Genomic DNA, 22,123 nt, shown 5'->3' on the forward strand with positions numbered 1-22,123 from the left:
GACAAAATTTTCCCTACGTCAATAAAATAAAGTCAGATTTTTACTGTTTCCAGGTTTTTCTTTATAATTATAACAATTAAATATAATATAAATCTTCATTATCTTTTATTTGAATTATCATACACATTAAAATGTAAAGTATAAGCTAGAATAGCACTTTTTTCAACGAATATTTTAATGACATTATATCAAAATAATTCCTCTTAAATATCACACAACATATGATTGGGAAGTATAGCCATTTCTTGGAGGTATAATATTTACAAAAATACCATTAATTCTGTTTTTATCAGAAGTTAAAAAAATTGAACAATTCTAAAACACTGGTTGGCTGTCTAGATATTGAGTACACTAAGACTACGGCTCTGTTCTATTGAAATAACGTTGCAAAAAGAGGGGTTCTGAAAGTAATCTACCTAATTTTTTTTAAAGAACCAACAAGTACTGTCAGTATCTTTTTTCTTGTAATCTAGCAGACAATCAAATCATAACACAATTTTTATGATAAAATATTCAGGTTTCTACTTCACATTTTAAAAAATATACTGATCAATAAAATGTTCAAAATTTTACTTTGTACTAATTGAAAAAATATGTTGTAATTCTTATTTTAAAGTTACATTTTTATCCCTGACAAAATCATAGACGACTTTTAAAGGCATCTTATCTAAACTTTTTGAAGAAAAACTTAAAAACGTTAATTAAGTATGAAAACTATTTTCTTCGATTTTTCTGAAGTTATTATCGCATTCTATGGGTTTTTTATTATCATTTACTTATATCGAAAGTGCCAAACATTGTACCCTATCTTATTCATTTAATAAAAAACCAACCGTGGTACCACAAGTTGAAAATTTGATTTAGGCTAGGTTAGGCAAAGTAAGGTCTTTTTACAAATAGATATAAAGCAGGGGGGGGGGGGGTTTCAGTGGTCAATTTATTGGTATGAGTGAAAACACCTTTTCTCGTATTCATTCGAATCCGGTGGATAGGAACCGGTTCTCATCCATACGAAAAAAAATATGTCTAGCATCGTATTCTATCCAGCTTTCTACGAATATAAAAATGTACAATCATAAGATTAAAAACTAGTTTTTTAGCCCTTGCCTTCGGCACCTCGGGGCTCAAAAAGCTGGTTTTAATCTTATAATTGTACATTCTATATCCGCGGAAAGCCGTTTATAATACAATGAAAGAGATAACCATTAAAGACCTGGATAACTTAAAATTTAATTTCCAATCACATTAAATCTTTGCAAGTATTGGACCTAAAAGTCCTTGTTTTTAACATATAAAATGCAAAGGATTCTTAAGAATGGCTGCATTGCAAACAAGTCTTCCACAAAAGGATGGATATTTCACATTAACTAAAAGTGGACCACAAAAAATGAAAAACGGAATGTATTTTTCACCGCAGAAAATAATAAAGGTAAAAAAACGTCCTTGCATACATGGTCATTATTTTAGGTCAGATTGGGTTAGTACCCAAACAGTTATGATAGGTACTGTTTTAAACAAGGAAAAATAATTGTTCTATTCGACAGCAAAAAAGTTTTCTTTGGCAAAAATATCCCTTTCTGTAAAAGTATGCCTGGGTCTTTGCAAAAATTATTGCCGGCTAGTTTCTTTCAGACAAATTGATATGGTTTAATACAACTCACTCTAAAAAATAATCCAGCAAAAATAATTCAAATAAAAAAGAAACATTATATTTATTTTTTTGCAAGTATGAATTTAATTCCTCTAAAGAATAAAATTGCTTAAAATTATTAATTGAAAAGTTTTATCACTACTAGAACCAACTGATTAAAAGTCCCCAAAGTTTGTCTTAATATTTCGTCTATGTGTTGGTATTGAAAGATCTCGTTATCCTCTAAAGAGGGGGAGGGGGGGGGGGTGAAAGACCCTGAGATTTACGCCAAATATTTTGCAGTAAATCCACGAAAAATATAGACACAAGAAATATAAAATAGGATTACTAATAACATACACTCATACAGTGATGGCTGTTTAGCCTTTATTTGTTGCGTTGATACTCTAAAACTTGACTTTTTCTCTTGGGAGGGTAGTGATAACTTTTCCATAAAATAGTTAAAAACCTTTCCTGGAAAAGCTTAACTGTAAATAAGTAATGGCTGTTTAGCCTTTATTTGTTCCGTTGTTACTTTAAAACTTGGCTATTTCTCGTGGGAGGGTGGAGATAACTTTCCCATAAAAGGGTTAAAAACCTTTCCTGGAAAAGCTTAACCCTTTACAGTCGGGCACCTTAATGGTCAGGGGGGGGGGACGTTCAACGCCCCCCCATTATCTCAGTTCCTATTAGAGCTAGAAGGCAAATTTTTTTTGTGCAAGTACCCTGTTTGATAATGAATTTCCGACCTTTTTTAAGTCTAAGTCAATTTTCGCTTCCTTCACACTTTTGTTTAACAACCTTTGTTTTTTTTTTTACTTAAAATTTCAAACGGCTGTAATTTTCTTATTTTTGAAGCTAGAAGAACATAAATTTCTTGGAAAAGGTTCAGAGGTTAGACTGACCCTTGGATACAAACAAATAGACATCCTGTTACTTTTATGTACACCCCTGATTATGATAAACAAAATTACATCTTACTAAATTAATTGCTGACAACGAATAAAAAAACCCGTTTTGTATAAATTCTTGGAACCTCTTATATTTGATATACAGTCCAGAATTTTAGTAGTTTTTAGATAAAATAACGTCTACTTTTGGAAATACACCTTTTAACATATGCAGTTTATTTTTTATGACGAAGCCCAATCTGTCCCACTTTTGAGCAAGACGATTCCTATATGACGTCATATAAAGGGAAAAGAAAAAGGGAAGGGGGGGGGGAAGAAAATCTCTTCAAAAGAAATGGGAGAAAGGTGAATCGTCTTGCTTAAAAGTGGGACAGAAGGGCTTCGTCATTTTTAATGCAATTTAAGATATTTTTATCCTAGATTATTAACATGTTTTAGCTGTGCTATTTTTGGACGAACATTTCCTGGGTATTATTATTACAAAGCTGTCTTGTAAAGACTAATCTGTCTGTAATCTATTATAGCTTTATAACATGATTACTACCATAATACCAGGGAAAAGGGAATGTGATTCTGACAAACAATTCTAAGCGAAAATTTCCCCCCAACCCCCTTCCCTTTTTTCTCCCCTTCATATCCCACTTCTCTTTCAGTTACACCAAAAAAAAAGTTTTGCTCCAACTTTACTCCAACAAAATATTTAATCTTCGGCAATTTTAATATTTATTTCTTTCATCGTATTATAAACCGCTTTCTGCGGATATAGAATGTACAATTATAAGATTAAAACCAGTTTTTTAGCCCTGAGGTGCGAAGGCACGGGCTAAAAAAACTGGTTTTAATCTTATGATTGTACATTTTTATATTCGTAGAAAGCTGGATATAATACAATGCTAGACATAGTTTTTTCGTATGGATGAGAACCGGTTCCTATCCACCAGATTCGAATGAATACGAGAAATGGAATTAATTGGCTAATAGCAGTCTCTGCTATAATACAATGTACTTGTAGTGTATCCTAATTATTTAGTTGCGTAGCTCCTTTAGTTGTATTAGATCCGTCCGTCTGTCCAACTTTTCAGCAAAATTTTAAGGTCTTACATGTCAGATGTATAAACTTAGAAATTAATGAAAATTTAGAACTAATTCTATTTACTTGATCTGTAAAATTTTTTTCTAAAAACATGTAATCAAAAATAAATTGAACATTTGTTTTACTATGATCCCTATTAAGGACTAATAAACAAGGATGATAACATCCCTAAACAGCAAAGGCCAAACAAAAATACTTCTTACTTAACTTTATGGAGAAACAGACAAAATATCTAGGTTTTACAGTGGAAGCCCTTCTACTTGGTTGAAGGGAATCATTAAAAAAATTTTCAGACGTCTATCTTAGGGTTTCAAAAATCATTTGAATATTTGTAATTATAGAGCAGATTTGCTACTAATAATTGGGTAAAAATACAGGGATCTAAGGGATAAGATAATGGACGATAAATGGATGTAGTACAATATACTTCATAAATGAGAATAGAATTACTCGATCTTTAAATCAAATTTATTGGTTGAAAAGTTTGGAACCGACCAATTAAAACCCAAAGTTTTTATGGCAAGGACAAAAATAACGTTGTAATAAAACTTAAGGTACCAGTGTAATTGAAAGTCCATTATCCCCTCCCTCCGTGGCAAAATACTAGTTGACTAATGAGCAATATTCCCCTTTGCTACCAAACATTTTGCTAATATCAAAGTACCACTAATTAGTAGGGTTGGGCCGGATTTTTTTGGCCAGATTCCGGATATTCGGCTGATTTCCAATGCCGGATATCCAGTTCCGGCCAACATTCGATAGCCGTAAAATTAACAGATATCCGGCCAGATAACCGGAAATCTGGCATTAAAAATGAGCCGGATATCCGGAATCCTGACAGTGTCAATATCCGGTATCCGGCCGGGTATTGAAAATGGCCTGATATCCGGGCAAACCGGATATTCGGCCCAACCCTACTAATTCGGACTATTTATTTGTTTGTAGCGAAGCATCTGTATAACTACTCCTATGACGTATTTCTAATCGTAAACCCGTGTAAACTAGTAGACACACACACACACACACACGCGCGAAAGGATTTATTATTACTTGGATCTTACACCAGATTTTCATGTTCTATAATAAAGTGAACTCTGTAGCGGGCTAAAATAACGATATATCTTATCCCCCTTCTTAATCTATAGCCTCCCCTCCTACTAGATTAACGGCCCGACCAATAAAGACGAGGCATCCCAAATTGACGACAATTTTTCTGTCATAATATCGACGTATATTCTACATCCATTTATACATGTAGAAAATGGCTATTTTAATGCTTGGTACAATTGCTTATTTCGACATTTACTGAAAAAGTCCTGTGTTACAGTTTACTCTTATTTTATCCTCTTTTTAAAAGCGAAGCTTATCTATATTTAGGGTCGGTCCGTCCGTTCGACCGTACGTCCGTACTTCTGTAGCGGATAGCTTTTTTCGTTAATTTAGGCATGTTAGAATTGACCTATCGATTTCAAACTTTGAATGGCGATTTAGAAAGCGTAGCAATTCTATAATCGTTACTAGAATGTCCGTACGTCCATTTTAAACATGTTGATTTTCAACTTTTTTAACAACAAAATTTGTATCAGATAAAATTATCCGATGGATCTGATTTTTTGAATACTGATTTCTAGGACAACAAAGTACAATATTATAAGCGAAGCATCTCTATAACCAAGTCCTAAAATTGTAAGTATGTCCATAAACATTATCCTGTATCAAGCAGTTTTTCAACAAGTTTACTTATAATTTTGCTTTGACTCTTATATATTTATTTATATTCTGATTATTCAGTTCTGACATTATACAAGTGTTAATGTCCGTTTGTCCTACTGTTTCAGTGCTTCGCATTTATGAATGTTGTCATCCTTGTTAGATTAATGTTGCTTCACTTCTTGTGAAGTGTGCCTAATTATTCTTGTTTATTTTAGATAGTAGAGGAAGTGAGGAGAGGGTTTGGGTGGGGCGTGTCCCCACACTATGGGACATAACAACAAGTCAGGTGCGTGAATATCTATCTATATATCTATAGTTTGGGTGGGGCGTGTCCCCACACTATGGGACATAACAACAAGTCAGGTGCGTGACTATCTATCTATCTATCTATCTATCTATCTATCTATCTATCTATCTATCTATCTATCTATCTATCTATCTATCTATCTATCTATCTATCTATCTATCTATCTATCTATCTATCTATCTATCTATCTATCTACCTATCTATCTATCTATCTATCTATCTATCTCTATCTATCTATCTATCTATCTATCTATCTATCTCTATCTATCTATCTATCTATCTATCTATCTATCTATCTATCTATCTATCTATCTATCTATCTATCTATCTATCTATCTATCTATCTATCTATCTATCTATCTATTTATCTATCTATCTATCTATCTCTATCTATCTATCTATCTATCTATCTATCTATCTCTATCTATCTATCTATCTATCTATCTATCTATATCTAGGAACAAGTGCTGTGCCGAGCTGTTGCAATTGGGTTTGGTCCTGTTGTTGCTTTCACTGCAGGTTCATTTTATTTCACAAACTTTGTCTTGAAGTCTTGTTATGCCTTTTCCACCAAATAATACTGTCCATATAAAACTATTAAAACATAATTTCCAGTTGTTCTATGCAGTATTTGGATGTGCCTGTTAAAAATGACGTCATACTAAACAAATTACCAATGAATGGCTAATACACTGACTAAATTACCAGTGGCAGGCCAATATACATTTTAATTGACCAATGGTAGGCTAGTAAGACGTCATTTTTTATAGACACTGTAAGAAGCTTCTACAGTAGGATGACAAAAAGAAAGATTTTTATTTATTAAAGGCTTAAGTTTTAAAGAGAACTAATCTTGTAAAGTCCTCTCTAATATGTTTACCTACGCGTGTAGAGCAGTTTAGGGTTAAATATGATAATCTTAGTGTTTGATGAATTTATAATTTCTTTGATAAACTTTAAATTTACATACAACTATTAAGTATAGTTTGTATACATTGCATATCTATAATACAAAGTAGCTTGTCTATAATACAACGTAGAACGATGTCTGTCTGTCTGTCCCTTAAGATCTCGGCAACCACTGAACCGATTGGATTCTACTCTTCAGGGAATATACCTACTGGTCCTGTGGTGGTTTCAAGCTATTTTCTTGGGGGGTGGGACACCTCCAACCCCCCCAAAAAAAATCCCACCCATTTTTTTGGTTTATGGGGAAGTTAGTTCACATAAAACTACTGGCAGCGTCAGTAGTACTTAATTTTATTTATTTCTTTTTTAAATTACCTCTTGGGGCAAAGCCCCTAGAGGCTGGGGGCAAAGCCGATAGTATGATATATTATGATTATAAATGTGTGCGTGTGTGTGTAGCCATGTTCTTAGTGTTTAGACCTAAGTAGTCATGTAGTTGGACGACACACTTTTGTATAGCCACTAGGGCTATCAAGCTTCACGTTCAAGTACATTATTTCTTGACCTGCTGTCTTATGGGAGCTACTCTTTATTACCTCACCCTCACCGAATATGACAGGTGTCCCAAATTAAAGTCTCCTTAATTAGTTACACTTTCCGCACAGGAGCTTGGGATAAGGGTTGTACAGATATTATGTTCGTGACTATTAAGTATCCAAACCACTCGATAATCTCCATTCTTACACAACCAGGGGAATGTAATGCGACATTTTGAGAAATTCGAGTTGCCACATGGGGACTTGAACTCGATAACTCACCACCGTAACTCAGTTCGTTACCACTGAGCTACGACACCCCTTACAATTAATAATATATTTCTTTTTTAGTGGATCTGTATACATAGACAATGTAGTAGTTCAACCTACCCAGTGTCAAACTGTTACTACCTTCTTTGAAAAAGGAAAAATACACATTTTTTCATAAAATGAAAGAATAATATTTGAGAAGAAAATAATTAGACCAAATAATATTAGTTTAGCATTAAATTAGTTATCTCCATAGCGTTACGGACTGACTGACTGACGAACAGACAAATTGAATTATAGAGTAACTTCGCTACCAAAAAAAAAGAAATAATATAGTAGAAAAATCTTTAAAAATCACTAAATCTTAGGAAAACAAGGATGACAACATCCTTAAAAGCGAAGCACTGAAACGGTAGGACAAACGGACATTAACACTTGTATAGTGTCTGAACTGAATAATCAGAATATAAAAGTATAAGAGTCGAAGCAAAATTGTAAGTAAATTTGTTGAAAAACTGCTTGATACAGGATAATGATTATGGACACACTTACATTTTTAGGACTTGATTATAGAGTTGCTTCGCTTATAATATTGTACTTTGTTGTCCCAGGAATCAGTATACCAAAAATCAGATTAATCAAATAATTAGGTCACATACAAATTTGTTGTTAAAATTTTTTAAAAAATCAACATGTTTAAAATGGACGTACGGACATTCTGGTAATGATTATAGAGTTGCTACGCTTTCTAACTCGTACCTAACTATTACAGGAATCACCATGCAAAATTTGGAATCGATAGGACAATTCTAACATGCCTAAATTAACGAAAAAAACTATTTAAAAAAGTAAAAAAAAATCAACATGTTTAAAATGGACGTACGGACATTTTGGTAATGATTATAGAGTTGCTACGCTTTCTAAATCGTACCTAACTACTAAAGGAATCACCATGCAAAATTTGAAATCGATAGGACAATTCTAACATGTCTAAATTAACGAAAAAAGCTATCCGTTACGGACGGACGGACGTTTGGACGTACGGACGGACCGACCCTAATTATAGAAAAGCTTCGCTTTTAAAAATAGATCTATGTCTCTTGGAAAATTACGGACAGACTTACGGAACAAGTAGAATTGTATACTTCTCCAGAGAATCATCGCCAAAAATCGTAAATAGTAGTTGAGAAAACTGCTTTTTCCTTATAACGTTAAGGACGGACTGACGGACGGGCGAACGGACTGACGGACGGACGGAATAGAATGGTTCAAATGTGTATTTTTTTTGTAGTTGAATCTGGTGACGGAGCTAACCCTAATTTGTATGGTACTAATATTGAGAAAGAAAACCTTATAGGAATACAAATATTATACATAAAAATAACAAATTATCGTTATGAAGCAGCAGTAGTTACTAATTTATAAATGTTATGGTTGAGATAGATTTATAACTGTTAAAAGAAATTAAAGTTTTTACTGTCCTTTTTTGGAGTTTGGCTTAAAAAAAGACTGTTTTACCTTAGATGCGGATTAGAAGCAAAGGCTGCAACTAAAATTTAACTTTTTCTGCAGCTGAATTAAATCAATGTAGCTTTAGGCTTTTATCTATTATGATTTTCGGCATTACCTGCAGATTAAACGGCTTAACAATTTTCAGTGAAGTTATACAATATACATTGATTCATATAGGCTATTGGGCGGGAAAGGGTATACTATAATATAAAGTATTAAGATTTTTCATGAAGCTAAAGATCTCGGAAACTACTGCACCGATTGGTTTCTCCATTTTAGAAAAGCTTCACATTGATCTTTGTATGGTTTTAGGCTAGTTTATTTTTTAGATTAAAGTATTGGGATGGTTTTAGGCTATTTTTCCAATACAGAGCCGATAAATGCTAGAGCAGCAGCCACTAGTATTGTATGAAGCTAGTAAAAGTGAATGACCCTGATTATGACGTCAAAAAAATTAACCAATGAGAGGCCACTATAAATTTTACCATTGGTCAATTACAGTGTATACTGGCCTCTCATTAGTTATTTTTTTGATGTCATAATCTAAGCTTCGTATTGTATAAATTGATAACGATCGATCCAGCCGTTTACGAGATCTTACCGGACATGCATACAACTAGTTAATTTAATATATGAGTCCAAAGCTCCAAATAGTTATTTAGATTTCTTTTTTATTTTCAAATTCTAGAAGGGGACAAAATTTTATGCACAAAATAAAAATACATACAAAATATACATATACTATGTACTAGGGTTGGGCCGGATACTTTTTTGGCCGGATACCGGATATCCGGCTGATTTCTAATGCCGGGTATCCGGTTCCGGCCGGATATCTGGCAAACGTTCGATATCCGGCAATATACCGGATAACCGGATATCCGGCGTCAAAAATTAGCCGGATATCATGTAACCGAATAGTTTTAATATCCGGTATCCGGCCGGATAATGAAAATGACCGGATATCCGGCCCAACCCTACTATGTACATTTTGTATTTCAGACAAATATCATTAATCATAAAGTCTCCATAGGTACACTTGCTATGCCATGGAAGCATAAAAGAAAACTAGGAAGTTGTTTAAGGCTTTAAAACATATTTTAACCCTTTGCATATTTCCTTTTTCATACATAATAGTACTGCATGGCATATATATTTTTAAGATAAAAGATAGAATAATCGGGTATAGTCCCTTTCGTGGCAACTCCCCTTAAGGGGCGTTTCTTCGTATTTTCACAGTAGCTTTTCTCCTATTTCTAGCCCCTGCAGGGGGCTCTAACCCTGCGGGTCCAATTGCCTAACCCTGCGGTGCCATTACCTAACCTAACCTAAAATAACCTATCAAAAGCCATTTTGAAAATACAACGAATCGCCCCTTAAGGGGCGTTGCCAAGAAAGGGACTATATCCGAATAATCATATCCTGTAGAAGTTCAGTAACAAAGATTAACAAATAAGAGAAATAATAAAAAAAAACATAAGAGACAAACCCAGCAATGCAAGAGATTTTTAACATTCAATAAAAACTATAATATTTTACTTTAACCGAAAGTTGATAATACCAAAAAATATTTTTAGAAGGGGTTATTTTTTATCGGAAAGGAAGGTGTTGCTTCCTTACCCCGCCTCTCAATCTAAATAGCATAAAACCACCCCTAGTCTATTACTAAGCTTTCCTTAAAATTGAAAAACTATCAGACATGCCGTTTAAGAGATTTATCACGGAACATAAAAACATGCAAGTACCAATTTCAAGAATAGAATTAAAAATATGAAAGTATAAAGGCATTATTGAAATGATTTTTTGTAGCACTTTATATATTAAACAATTTAGATATTATTCATTTCTTATTTAATACCTGTATTGGTTCCAGGAAAGAATCAAATAGAACTTGCACCTCCCCCCCCCCCGTGATCCTAACTCACCCCCCCGCCCCCCCCCTCCCATCATCTTCCCACAAAATATTGCCGATATTTCATCTTATGCAAAAAGGATAATTTATAGAAATAATTTGAGATGCACTCTAAAAGTTATTTGGTTACATAATTTGATAAACAATATATCTTTTACTATTTTACATCTTACTATCGGCTGCGCCACCAGAGGCCTCAAGGGGCAATTATTAAGGGTAATTAACCCTCCACTTTAAATTTTATTAGGTATAATTTTTCTAAGGCGATTTAAAACATAGTTTTAAAACCTTTCCCAGGACCTAAAAGAAGCTTTACTTTAAAGGAGGAGCTTACTGGTTTGAAAGCTCTTTTTTTTTACAGACAGATGGACATTTTGATACTTTTCTATGAAGATTGTTGTTGTAGGTCATTAAAATTAGAATATCAACTAATGAGAGGTTAATGATGTTGCTCAACTAATGGACAAAATTGTCTATGTTTAAATTTTCTTGCAGTTGTTTTGTATTTCATAAATTGAGGTTGTTAACCTTTTGAGGCAGTTAAGCCACTATTAAATTTATTTGAATTATTATAAAATAAACTTAGCTTGGTCCTTTTTTACAATAAAATTTATATGTTCTGGCTCAACAGTAATTCTTACTACTGGTGTAATATGTTTATCTGATGTTAATAGCCTGGCTGTTAAGTGGCTAACTGCTTTTGAGAAAAGCAAACATAAAACTCCCATAAATTTTCTTTACTAGGGAAATTTGTGCAAAACGGGTTTATATATCTTCTGTGTGTGATATGTATGTGTGTGTGTGTGGGTGTGTTCTAAGGAGGGTGTTTGTATAAGTGTGTTGTGTGTATCTTTCATGTGAGTGTGTTTTAAGTCTGGTCTTGAGGAATTGTGTGTGGGAATAAGACCATACACAAGATAACATATCTATCTTTCTATCTCAATTTTCTATTATCTAACCATCTACATGAGTTGGATAATTCAAAAAGCAAAATAATACAATATCAAAGAATTTTAGTGTTATCATTGAAAAAAAACTAAGACCAAAAAGTATATTACTTTAAAGCAGAACCAAATCAGTGTAGTAGTTTTTAACCCAGCTTGTCATGAGACCGTTATTGTAATCTGTACCTATATTACCCAGCTAGGTATTACTGGTAGGCTTTGAAAGAACATAATTAATTACAGATTTATGTCTTTAACATAGAGTAAATGTCATAGAAATCCTTTAAGGGACACATCATTCTACTTTGTATATCAAATGTAATTCTAAACTTATTAATTTTTTTATTGTACTTTAAAAAAAATTTAACCAAATATATAAAATATAAATAAAACACTGCAGGCACAAAAAAGGGAAATATATCTTCAAATGCAAATATTACCTATCATTTTTGAGAATTATATATCAATACCACCATACATAAGAAGAAATACACAATACTTTCAATACAATTATACAACAAAAAGTAGAGAAAAGAAAAGAGGTACATATTTTATATAACTGATAAAACAATCAATTATAATAGCTTTAGAGTTAATAGAAAATGTATCATAGCAGAAAAATTTAATAAAAGTTGAATTCAATCAATTTACTGAAGGAAAGCTTGTTAATTAATTTTTATTTCTTTTTACCCTTTCTGGTATTGTATCCATTAAAATTATTATCTCATTCCCCATGAAAATTTTAATCCATCCAATTACTATTTTTCTAAAATATAGAGTTCAACCATTTTACATTATGAAGATATTTCTATTATTAACACAATTTGAGAATTGTAGATATTTTTTGTCCACCCTAAATGTACTGTATGCAACTGTAAGCATCTAAATATGATAAATGGTTTATTCATAATATGAGGGTTGTTTCAATTTAGAAGGATCCAGTTGAAAAGGAAACTTTCTGACAAATTTTTACTTTGGCTCTACAACATTATTTTCATATATTTATGGTATAAATGTAATGAAAATCAAATCAATCTTCAGTAATGCAACATACACAAATATAAGTATGCTTAGATTTTAATTTAATGGAACTGATTAGATTATTTAAAATTAATTAGGAGAACTTGCAATTACTTGTCAATATTTATTTACATGTTAAAACGCATGAAACTCATCAATAAAAATCATATATAAATGAAGGATTTGCTGTCTAAAGACTATGCTTAAGCATTTATCATTAAGAATATTGATACAGTGATAGCAGAATGAAAAAAGAGATTATTTAATATTTAACAAAAAAATACTAAACCATCAGCATTCTTCAGAAGCTTATACATTCTCCCAAACTAAGGGTATTTTGAGTAAAGACTTTAATTCCAGTAACTAAGATATTAGGAACATACATCTTACATACAGTAATAGATGTACAATTTTATTAGATGTTGCAAGAAATTATAAAAATCTGTAAATTAAGAAAAAAAATTTATCTTTACACTTTCAAACAGTAACTTTTAATAGTATGGCTTTAAAATCGATTAATATCTGCAGATTAGAATTAAAATTAAAATGCAGGATTTACCTGAGTCTAGTAATTATAATCTAGTTAGTAAATAGTTGGTCTCTTCAAATTTGAAAAATATCATGACTGCTTCAATTTAAAAAAAAAGACTATTATTTGTCAAAGAATGAAATTATAATCTGTAAAATAAAGAATAAAGATTTTGAATCTCAGCCAATATGTAAGAAATCTTTGAAATGCCATATTTATGTAGAAATTAACAATCACTGATAATCAGTGCCCAAGAGTTTCAGTAAATCAAATAAGTGTACTAATTTATAATTATTAGCTAGTTGTTTCAAATTGGGTATTTGACAAAAAGCCTAGAGATTAAAAGGGGTTTCATTTCTCTGGAAGGGTGTTTTCACTCAAACCTTTTTCTTTACTTCTGAAACTGCAACCCCCCCCCCCCTCATAAATTTCAATTTTTGAAAACTTTTTTTTCCTTTTCCGAGGACTCTCCTGTAGGGTCCTATCCCAATAGGGTATTATCCATGCAGGGCTATTCTAATCTCTACTTAACCCAACCTTAATAAATTTGTTTTCTTCTACAAGTGTTTTATCTATCTTCTGACTACACTATCCAATTTCTAATTTATTTTGGGCAAAGTAGATGTATCTATAATAATCAATTCATTGTTACACGGGCAGAACTGATCATTGTATTGCAATTTAATTGTATTTGTATTTTATATTTTTGATTTTATGACTTTGTTTAAATTCTAATGCCCAAATAAATATATTTATGTATTATGATTAAACCTGCTACCTGAATTCTCATCTATACTTTCTTATCTTTGTTGATATTACTTTACTAACAATATCAGTTTATTTACAAACATCAGAGCAACACAATTACCAACTTTATAGACATTAAGAGAATCAAATATATTAAAAGATGAATTAAATGATTAAATTAAAATCAGCTTCAAAAAGACCAATGGCCAGACAAAACGAGCCATATGAGAAGAGCCTACAAACAATCTGAAATAGAAATAATCAATAATGCACAGTTATCTCGCAGTGCACGTAAAAGCGCAAATAAAGACTTATTTTACGTGTTTTTTTTCCAGTTAATCTATACATCATAAGATCATGGCTATTATAGATTATTTGTAGGTCTACTTATGCCACTTATAACATGTTATGTATGTTAAGCCGTTTGATAGCCAGCAGCCTTTAAAATTCATAGATTTTTGGAGATAATCGTTACCAGGAACATTTTACCCCAAACTGTCCTAGCTCCGAAAGAAAAAATGAAGGCACATAAAAAAACGTATTGACAATATTTGTTGATTGTTTAGTGAATGATAAGCGAGATAGTATTGAGTTGAATAGCTATCCTCAGTTACCCCCGGTAAGTTTTTTTTACAGTATGGCTTCGAAACCATTAATATCAGGTGGGTGAGAACAAGTTTTGTTAGCCACGAAATGCCAAAGGCACAAGCAAAAACATAGCATATAATTGTACATTTGCAAAAATAGTAGAATTTTAGAACGAAACGGCATCTTTTGTTAATAAGCCTATTTCTATAAATATTTAAATGATTCGTGATTTATAAAGCGATTTCTAGAAAATTGTGGCATATATTATCAAAATGATTGTCAATGTATTTAATTTCAAACATGATTGTTGGGGATTCTCACCACAAAAATCAGCGGTTTTTACTCTTTTCCCTAAGAACATTAATGACTGATATAAAGGGCCCCTAAATGCCTCTAGGGGCGTATCTGCTGGTAACAAATATATTGATTATTTTTTATTTAGAATAATTGTGATTGTACACCTATACCATTAAAGGAACCTGTCTACAGAGATCATTTTGAATCAGATCTGGACAGGTAAGTCATATAATACCTAGCTTAATGTCTGCCTGTAGCAAAGGATCTCCTTAACCGTTGGAACGATAATCGGGATAATAATATCTAGCCCCTGCGGGGGGCTCTAAAAATAAAATAACCTATAAAAAGTCATTTTGAAAATACTAAGAATCGCCCCTTAAGGTGCGTTGCCACAAAAGGGACTATTCCCCGATAATCTTCTCATATACCCAGGGAAGGTTTATAACTAATTTGCTGAAGGGTATCACCAACCTCTCAAGAGAGAAAAATCTTTAAAATGAAAGCCGCATGTTATACAAATTTTAAAAAATCTATATAAACAATAATATCCAAATATTTTGGAGGGAAGGGATAAAACTAGGGTTGGGCCGGATATTGAAACTATCCGGATACCGGATATCCGGCTGATTTTTGATGCCGGATATCTGGAAATTTTCCGGATACTGAACGTTGGCCAAATATCCGGCCCAACCTTAGATAAAACTAATAATTAAGGGTCAAAAATATTAATCTGATTTGTAAAAAGAGGTTTTGGGGGTGTGATAACATCAAGTATATTGCAACAACTAAATTTCTTCCCCAATACCCCCCCCCCTTAGATGCCCTTTAGTGAACTATTAATTGTATTTGGAGCTCAGCTACTCTATATCTAATATTTTTGTTGTAGTTACGGTGAAAGAATGAGCCTGGCGGGCAGTGACGTATTCTTCAATGATGAGTATATAAATAACCATGTTGATTATCATAAAATCAGAAACAAGAGTATGCACAGGAATGTAACAATTTAAACATGATAGAATCGTCTGATTAATTTCAAACTTTGAATGATAAATCCTGTAACAGTTTATTAAGCATAGAAAACTTATAATCATTACTATTAGTTTAAAAATATATTTTTCTTAGAAACTTAAGACAACTTTCTTCAGAAATTGACAAAATCTATTTTTGTAAGCTTTAAAAAATAATCCCACTTCTAATGTTAATGTTCGTTTGTCCATTTTAAGGGTGTTTTAGCCGTATTGTGAAAATTAAGCAATATAGCTAACCTAAACTTGTTAAACAAACATTTTCGTTCGCTTCGCTGACAAACATATTCGCAATTACATTGTTTGTTTATGTAGAATATATAAAATTAAATTAAATATTGTCACCGTATTAAATTTTTTTAGAAAAAAGATATACTAACAAATTTTAAATTGATTTTAAAATTGATTGTTATATGTTTTCAGTTTTCGTAGTGAAGGAAGTTATATGGATCATCCAGGTAAATATTTTAACCAGCCTACCCTCCATGAGTAACAGACAAACAAACACACTTCTTTATGTAAAATAAAGAGGATGTCTGCTTGTGTGTGTAGCGAAAAAATATTGCCAGCCTCTGAACAGATATGGTTCTCCTTTACAGTTGCCAATCATAGACGTCCAAGGGAGAGAGGGGAGGGGTAGAGCGTTTACCCGCCTCAAATTTATTTTTAAAAATACATTAGTTTACCCCCCTCAAACCTCTGACATCCCTCATTTTACCCCACACAAAAAAAGCTTGGATAACCTTGCTTCTTATGGGTCCAGGTAAGGTATAATTATATATTTTTTTGGGAGTTTTAATGTTTCAATCAAGGATAGGACAAAACTAGTATTACAGCCGGAAGAAAGACACTTATAGAGTAACTTCGCTTCAAAGACGAAGAAAGTCCCTAAAAAAATCAGCATGTTACGTCATAAAAACAAGGGGTTATCCATCTCTTTTTTAAGGGTTTTCTTTCCCACCCCTCCTCTCCTCATCACTCATTTTTATGACGTCAGAATTTTTGTTGATGTATTTTCTTCGTCTTCCTTCGCTTCTAAAAATGATTATAAACATAATTGTCGTTTTACAGGTTATATGATGGAAGGATCCTCAGTTGGTTCGTATGGGTCACCTACCCCCTCTGGTAAGCTTGCACATTAATAAAAGTAGAATGATGTCTGTCCGTCCGTCTGTCGGAAGCTTGATATCTCTGTAAACGCTGAACCGATTTTGGCCTTACCTTCAGGCAATATAGACACTGGTTCTGTGGTGGTTTTAAGCTGTTTTCTTTTGGAGGGAGGGGGGGGGGGGAGGGAGCTTAGCATCAATTCTTTGTAGGAAGTTACTAAAAAAAGGCAATTTTAGTGTATGAAGCGTAGAAAATAGACGTTAAAATGTTCAATGTCAGATTAGGGAAACAGCCGAAAATCATTACCATGCACTGCAAATGTTAGGACTTTCAGACAAAGATGACAATTAAATGGTTGGTTTTCAGTAGGTCTTTTGGCAATAACATATTTGTCAATAAGTGAAACAAATAGATTGACAGACAGACAGACATTTACAAACTTTAAATTTAGAATTTGAGTTGTTATACCTTTCTTAAAATGTATCTTTTTTTGTACTTTGTAGGTCAATATAGCCAGTACAGTACTCTACAGTGTAACCCCTACGCCCTACACCCAGACAGAGAGAATAGGTACAATTTTATAGCAGCCATGCATCTCAATATAATAATAAGTTTGGGGTATAGTCCCTTTCTTGACAAAGACTTTTAAGGGGCGTTTCTCCGAATTTTACAGCAGCTTTTCTCCTATTTCTAGCCCCTGTGGGGAAAATCCTAAAATAACCTATAAAAAGCTACTGTGAAGATACGACGAAACCCCCTTAAGAGGCGTTGCCAAGAAAGGGACTATACCCTAATTTTGTTCTTGTCTTAAAAGAGGTTTTAGTACACTGCCTTTGAAGAAAAAATAGTCCAGATATTATATCAATAAACTAAAGTAACAGGATGTCTATCTGCCTTCTAAAATCAATAACTTTTATTTTTGAAACACATGTAATTTATCATCCTTGTTATTAACAAAGTTATACTCCCTAAATAGTTTACATAGTTTTACTTTATAAATTGATTTCCTGCCATTTTACAATATTTTCTACTAGCGGTTACGCCCCCTAGAGGCCTCTAGGGGCACTTGAGGAGGAGAGAGTCGAATTTAATAACCCAATTTCTTATTTTAGATTTTAAAAGAAAAAGTAAAAAAAATTTTGTGGCGGGCGAATTTTTTTTTTTTAAGGGGGGTGTCCAATGGTCCATCCCTGATTTTTAATTTTAGTCTAAAAAATTTTTTTTTAAATTTTTTTTTTTGGGAGGGGGGGTGTCCCAACCCCCAAGAAAATAGTTATAAACCTTTCCGGTACCTATGAGAAGCTACCCTGTTAAAGATAACTCGATCGGTTCAGCGGTTAGCGAGATCCTTCGGTACAAACACACAGACAAACAAACATCCTGTTACTTTAGTATAAGGATTCAAAAGAAACTATGATCAATTTTCACATTGATTTATTGATTCTTAGTAGCGAAGCTACTCTATAATTTGAAATGTCTGTGTGTCCGTATGAAACCTTTTTTGGGAATCTTGATTTTCTCGGCTCCTATAAAAGATAACCCGCTGAAACTATAAAACATCCATGGCGGTTGGACTGCTTTATTTTTGCAGGTTTTTGACTATTTTACATATTTTTCCTATATCCCTGATGTTTTAACAAAAAATACAATTTTACAGTATGAGGCGTGGTGGACTAATCAAAGACGATATTATCATGATGGAAAATCCGCGGCTTGTCGATCCGCAGGATCCACATCTAGATAATCCGCACATGAACCCTGGAAATCCGCATATGGGCGCGGGAAATCCGCACATGATGGCGGGCAATCCGCACATGAATCAGGGCAGTAATCCGCATATCAATCAAATGCCAAATTCGCACCTGAACCCCGCAAATCCGCACATGGATCCGCAAAATCCGCATTTGAATGCGGTTAATCCGCATCTGGAGCCGGGACTGCGGCCAAAGCCAATATTGATGGTGCAGGACGCGGATGCGGACCCGCATCTTATGCATATGAATCCAAGGTGAGTATTTAATATTTTTTGTAGCAGCGCAGCTACTAAAACAATAGGACAGTTTGGCCTCTAGTTAGAGGATAGTTGCTTTGCCGAGAAAAAACCCAATTATGACCAGTATTTACTGAGAACATTAGCTTCAGACAAAAAAATACTTTACTTCTTTTAATAAAGAATGTAAGTAATAATTTGGGATCAACTGCAGTTCACGGTAAAATATTTACGAATATTTCCAAAAATCTATGAATTTTAAACGCTGCTAGCTGAACGTACAGATCATGCCCGCACACTGTTTTAAGCAGCATAAGAAGGCCTTCTGAAGTCGCTTAAAATGGTGTGCGGGAATTTTCTGTACGTTCAGCCGTTTGTCAGCTAGCAGCCTTTAAAATTAATATTTTACCGTGAACTGCAGTTGATCCATAATTCGTAATGCACGCTACAATTTTGATAGCAAGTTTCAAAGAGTTCCTTGGCTGTAAATTGTATTTTAGTCCATGTTATAATTAAAAAAAACGTCTTGGGAGGATTTAAGGCTATTTTTGTCCCCTACTCCTTTCCCTGCTTGACAGCATGGAGTAATCTCATAAACTTCTTCACCTTTAATATTGACAAGTTACCGAAGAAAAAAATTCGCGCATTTTCTTCAGGGGGAAGATTAATTTTCGTTGATTTTTTTATTTTGTTCAGAAATGACGAAGAGGAATCTGCTTATGAACAACATTTTAGAAATGAAGTATTTAAGGTATTTTTTTTATTTTACCTTCACACGATATTCATAATATATGTCTATTGTCTATAGTAAAAGCTGGACAAAAAGTCGGTCAGGGAGCGGTCAAACGGTCGTAACACCACTTTTCTTAGATATTCATTGATATCTAAGTATTCACCCCAAAATAAATTATACACAAAAGTCATAATGTAGAAATTTATTTATAATTTTTTTTTATAATTTTGGTGCCAACTAACCGACTTACCACGTCCGATACAGACCAGATATCCTGATAAAATCAACTCTTGCCGACGTATAATTACTAAACTTTAAAAGTCATGAAGTCACAACTCTCTAACTTACCTAAAAAAATGACATTGAAAAACTAGAGGGGTCGGCTTATTAAGCCCCCCTCCAGATCTGTGTTAATGATAGAATTCACCAACGCGTGAATGGTTGATTTTCCGGCAAAAATATACATAAATATATACAGGGTGCGCCACATAAATCCGGACTTTTTTAAAACGGCCATAGCGCCAAAACTACTTGACCAATCAGGACGTTTGACCCCACTATAAAAAGCTTAGGTAATGACCTTTTTGCCCATGAAAATCTTTGGACGATGGAGGACGTGTACGCCGAGCTGGCCGCGCATATGTTCAACAAGGCAGATTCGAATTGCGCAGATAAATTACCGTGGATTTATGACTTGGGCCTACTAAATCTGACCTCAGCCCATCTGTAGGTGAGATGGACTAATGAAACTTGCTGGAGATACTATCAGATACCTAGTGAAAACACTAGAAAAGACTAGAGCTCTCTATCACAGCTGACTTGGCTGTAGTACTCCGACAAAGTGGATCGTGGTAGATTTTAAGATGTCAAAAACGTCAAAAATCTTGAAAATTTCTCGGTTCTTGACTTCAGGGGCCCACATGGAACCTTGAAACTCGTTTTAGACTATGTATTGCGCTAATAACCCTATCTTAATCTTCGTGCCATTTCTAAAAAGGTATGAAACGTTGTTCTAGCTTAACTGTGGCCCAAATGAGAGCCGCCGTGTTAAAGGGTAGCTTTAAAGATGGGTTAATTTGGATCCTGAGCTGGATCTTTAAATCATTTTAGTGGTGAATTAGATCGGGGTGCGCCAAATTGCAGCCAATCACAGCGCGGCATTTTAAAAATGCCACGCTGTGATTGGCTGACATTCTGACATTAAGCTTAAGGAGATGTGGCCTCCCAGCAGCCCCGATCCTAATCCAATGGACTTTTGGGCCTGGAGCGCCATTAAAGCATGAACCAATAGACGCGCCCATACCAAAAAGACTTCTCTCATTGCTTCTATCATGGAGAACTTCGCCTGGTTGAACAGGGACATGGTGACCAGGGTCGGCGGGCGGTTCAGGGGGCGGGTAGAGGCGGTGATTGAAGCTGGCGGCGATTTTATTAAATAATCTAATAGTCATATACCTAGGTTGCTTCTTAGTTTTTAAAATTCAATAAAATCTTTAAAATTGACGATTCTATGTTTATTTGTTTAAAAATAAGAAAAAGTCCGGATTTATGTGGTGCACCCTGTATTTTTTAGCATTGACTGAAAGGCCTTTATTTCATTGTGTAGAAAAGCTAGACATAAATATCTATATAAAATATATTTTTATTTGTGTTGCAGACTAAATAAGATTTATTCTAATCCAATAAAACATTTAACCTTTTTATCTTATCAGCCCCAGTTCAGTTACTCACAACAAAAATACTTGGCATTTATTTTCTTTTATTCTTTTTTATTTGCTTTGTTATATACTAGCGGCTACGCCCCTAGAGACCTCTAGTGACACTTTGAATGTTTTTTTTTATTTTCAATATGTAATTATTTCCTATGTTGCGTTCAAGTTTCTTCGTAATTTCTTTTTCTCTCGATTTTATTTATAATTTCTCTTGGGAAGGTGGTGGTACCCTCCCTTAAAATAGTTATAAACCTTCCTGGGACCTATGAGAAGCTACCCTGTAAAGGAGAACCCGATCAGCGGTTAGCGAGATCCTTAGGTACAAACAGACAGACAGTCAGACATCGTTGTACTTTGTATTATAGATTGCTACTTGCGACCGTAGCTCAACAAGTAGCGCATCCGCTCGTCGAAGGGGAGGTGATAGGTTCGAATATCGGCCAGACAACAAGTCATAGCTAGAGACGGTGAAAATGAATCTTACTGCTGCTATGTCAGGTGCGCTACATAGTTAGAGAAGGGCGCAACTCATTACAATGCACAGTTGAGCCTTCTCAGACAAAGGTCGTGCAATAAAAGGTTGGTTATCTGTTGGATGTGACTTAACCTAATATACAGCAGTGGGAGTTGTATCCCAT

The 22,123-nt window shown here is 33.7% G+C and overlaps 1 protein-coding gene across 5 annotated transcripts in view; it reads left to right on the forward strand.

Moving 5' to 3' along the window:
* The window catches only part of LOC145305915 (equilibrative nucleoside transporter 1-like), an 83,426-nt gene that overhangs the window by 25,072 nt on the left and 36,231 nt on the right, over positions 1–22,123 (forward strand). For 2 of the 5 annotated variants that reach the window (XM_080147786.1, XM_080147788.1), the window contains exons 4-15: positions 5,563–5,633; positions 6,113–6,173; positions 7,451–7,522; positions 8,659–8,723; positions 14,594–14,649; positions 15,061–15,134; positions 15,802–15,903; positions 16,361–16,398; positions 17,012–17,065; positions 17,554–17,620; positions 18,708–19,058; positions 19,737–19,791. In XM_080147786.1, the coding sequence (XP_080003912.1) occupies positions 5,612–5,633; positions 6,113–6,173; positions 7,451–7,522; positions 8,659–8,723; positions 14,594–14,649; positions 15,061–15,134; positions 15,802–15,903; positions 16,361–16,398; positions 17,012–17,065; positions 17,554–17,620; positions 18,708–19,058; positions 19,737–19,791 (1,017 nt within the window). In that variant the 5' untranslated portion in view covers positions 5,563–5,611. Of the gene's footprint in view, positions 1–5,562; positions 5,634–5,668; positions 5,711–6,112; positions 6,174–7,450; positions 7,523–8,658; positions 8,724–14,593; positions 14,650–15,060; positions 15,135–15,801; positions 15,904–16,360; positions 16,399–17,011; positions 17,066–17,553; positions 17,621–18,707; positions 19,059–19,736; positions 19,792–22,123 lie in introns of those variants that run through there. The other 3 variants (XM_080147789.1, XM_080147787.1, XM_080147790.1) reach the window with 3 other exon arrangements.

The sequence above is a fragment of the Acartia tonsa genome, chromosome 14 (assembly GCF_053477335.1).
Source record: "Acartia tonsa isolate MP-2025a chromosome 14, ASM5347733v1, whole genome shotgun sequence".
Taxonomy (NCBI): Eukaryota; Metazoa; Arthropoda; class Copepoda; order Calanoida; family Acartiidae; genus Acartia; species Acartia tonsa.